Source organism: Fragaria vesca, unplaced genomic scaffold (genome assembly GCF_000184155.1).
Source record: "Fragaria vesca subsp. vesca unplaced genomic scaffold, FraVesHawaii_1.0 scf0510086, whole genome shotgun sequence".
In the NCBI taxonomy this organism is placed as follows: domain Eukaryota; kingdom Viridiplantae; phylum Streptophyta; class Magnoliopsida; order Rosales; family Rosaceae; genus Fragaria; species Fragaria vesca.
In genome coordinates this window covers 1-1,046 of record NW_004440561.1, presented here as the reverse complement: position 1 = coordinate 1,046, position 1,046 = coordinate 1, and the positions used below count along the sequence as shown (strand labels likewise).

The 1,046-nt window shown below is 46.3% G+C and overlaps 1 protein-coding gene across 1 annotated transcript; it reads left to right on the top strand.

The window, feature by feature from the left end:
• Positions 1-22: 22 nt before the first annotated feature.
• On the top strand, positions 23-1,018 carry LOC101302890 (the record flags this gene model as incomplete). Its single annotated transcript, XM_004309240.1, has 1 exon — positions 23-1,018. A coding segment is annotated over exon 1 (996 nt), but the record flags the coding sequence as incomplete, so codon positions are not given.
• Between the last annotated feature and the right edge of the window lie 28 nt (positions 1,019-1,046).

Genomic DNA, 1,046 nt, shown 5'->3' with positions numbered 1-1,046 from the left:
CTACTCGGAATGGAGCCAATCCATGACAAACGCCTTGACAATCAAGAACAAGGCTGGACTCGTGAATGGAAGTAGTTCCAGACCAGCTGAAGAGAACAATGAGCAGATGCAATGGGATCGTGTGGACACGCTGGTTAGAACCTGGCTCATCGGTTCCATGACAAAGGAGCTCTCAAAGAGTGTCAAACACTGCAAGTCGGCTCGAGCCATTTGGCTTGAGCTCCAAGAGAGGTTCTCTCAAACCAATACTGTGCAATTATTCAATGTTGAAAATGCAATTCATGAATGTAAACAGGGCAACGAGACTGTCACAACCTTTTACAACAGGTTGAAGGGTCTTTGGGATGAAAGGGATGCCCTATGTGACTTGTCCACAGAAGGTGTCAAAGTTCAAAACTACATCAACACCCAGAAGACAATGCAGTTCCTAATGGGTTTGAATGATAGCTTTTCAGTCATTCGTGGAAGCATCGTGGCTATTGACCCTCTTCTGACCGTGAACAAAGCGTTTGCCATAGCACTCCGCCATGAAAAACAAGCAGAAGCCATGACCGGCATCAAAGGAGCCCCTGCTCAGCCTGAGGGCGCTGCCTTCACGGTGCGTAATGCGGCACAGGAAGAAAACTCTGAAGGGAGGAAGAAGTGTGCCAAATGGAACAAAGATAATCACTATACTAAGAACTGCAAAGCACACCTTAAGTGCACTTTCTGTGGCTTCAAAGGTCATGTGATTGAAGATTGTAGAAAGAAAAAGGCAGCTTTGGAAGGCATACAAGCACAAGCTAGAGGAAACAATGTGTCCTCACTGTTTGACAAGGAAGGCAGCCCACGCAGCTTCCCTTTCTCAAAGGCCGAGTGCAATGAAATCTTCGAGCTCCTCAACAAAAACCACACTGCATCAGCAAATCATGCTGGTAATACCTCATCTTATGAGGAACTCTCAGGTAAAGCTTTTGGCTTTCGTAATGATACAAAGACCAGTGTATGGATCTTGGATAGTGGTGCCACCGATCATATGGTTTGTCATCCTCACTTGCTCACCCATG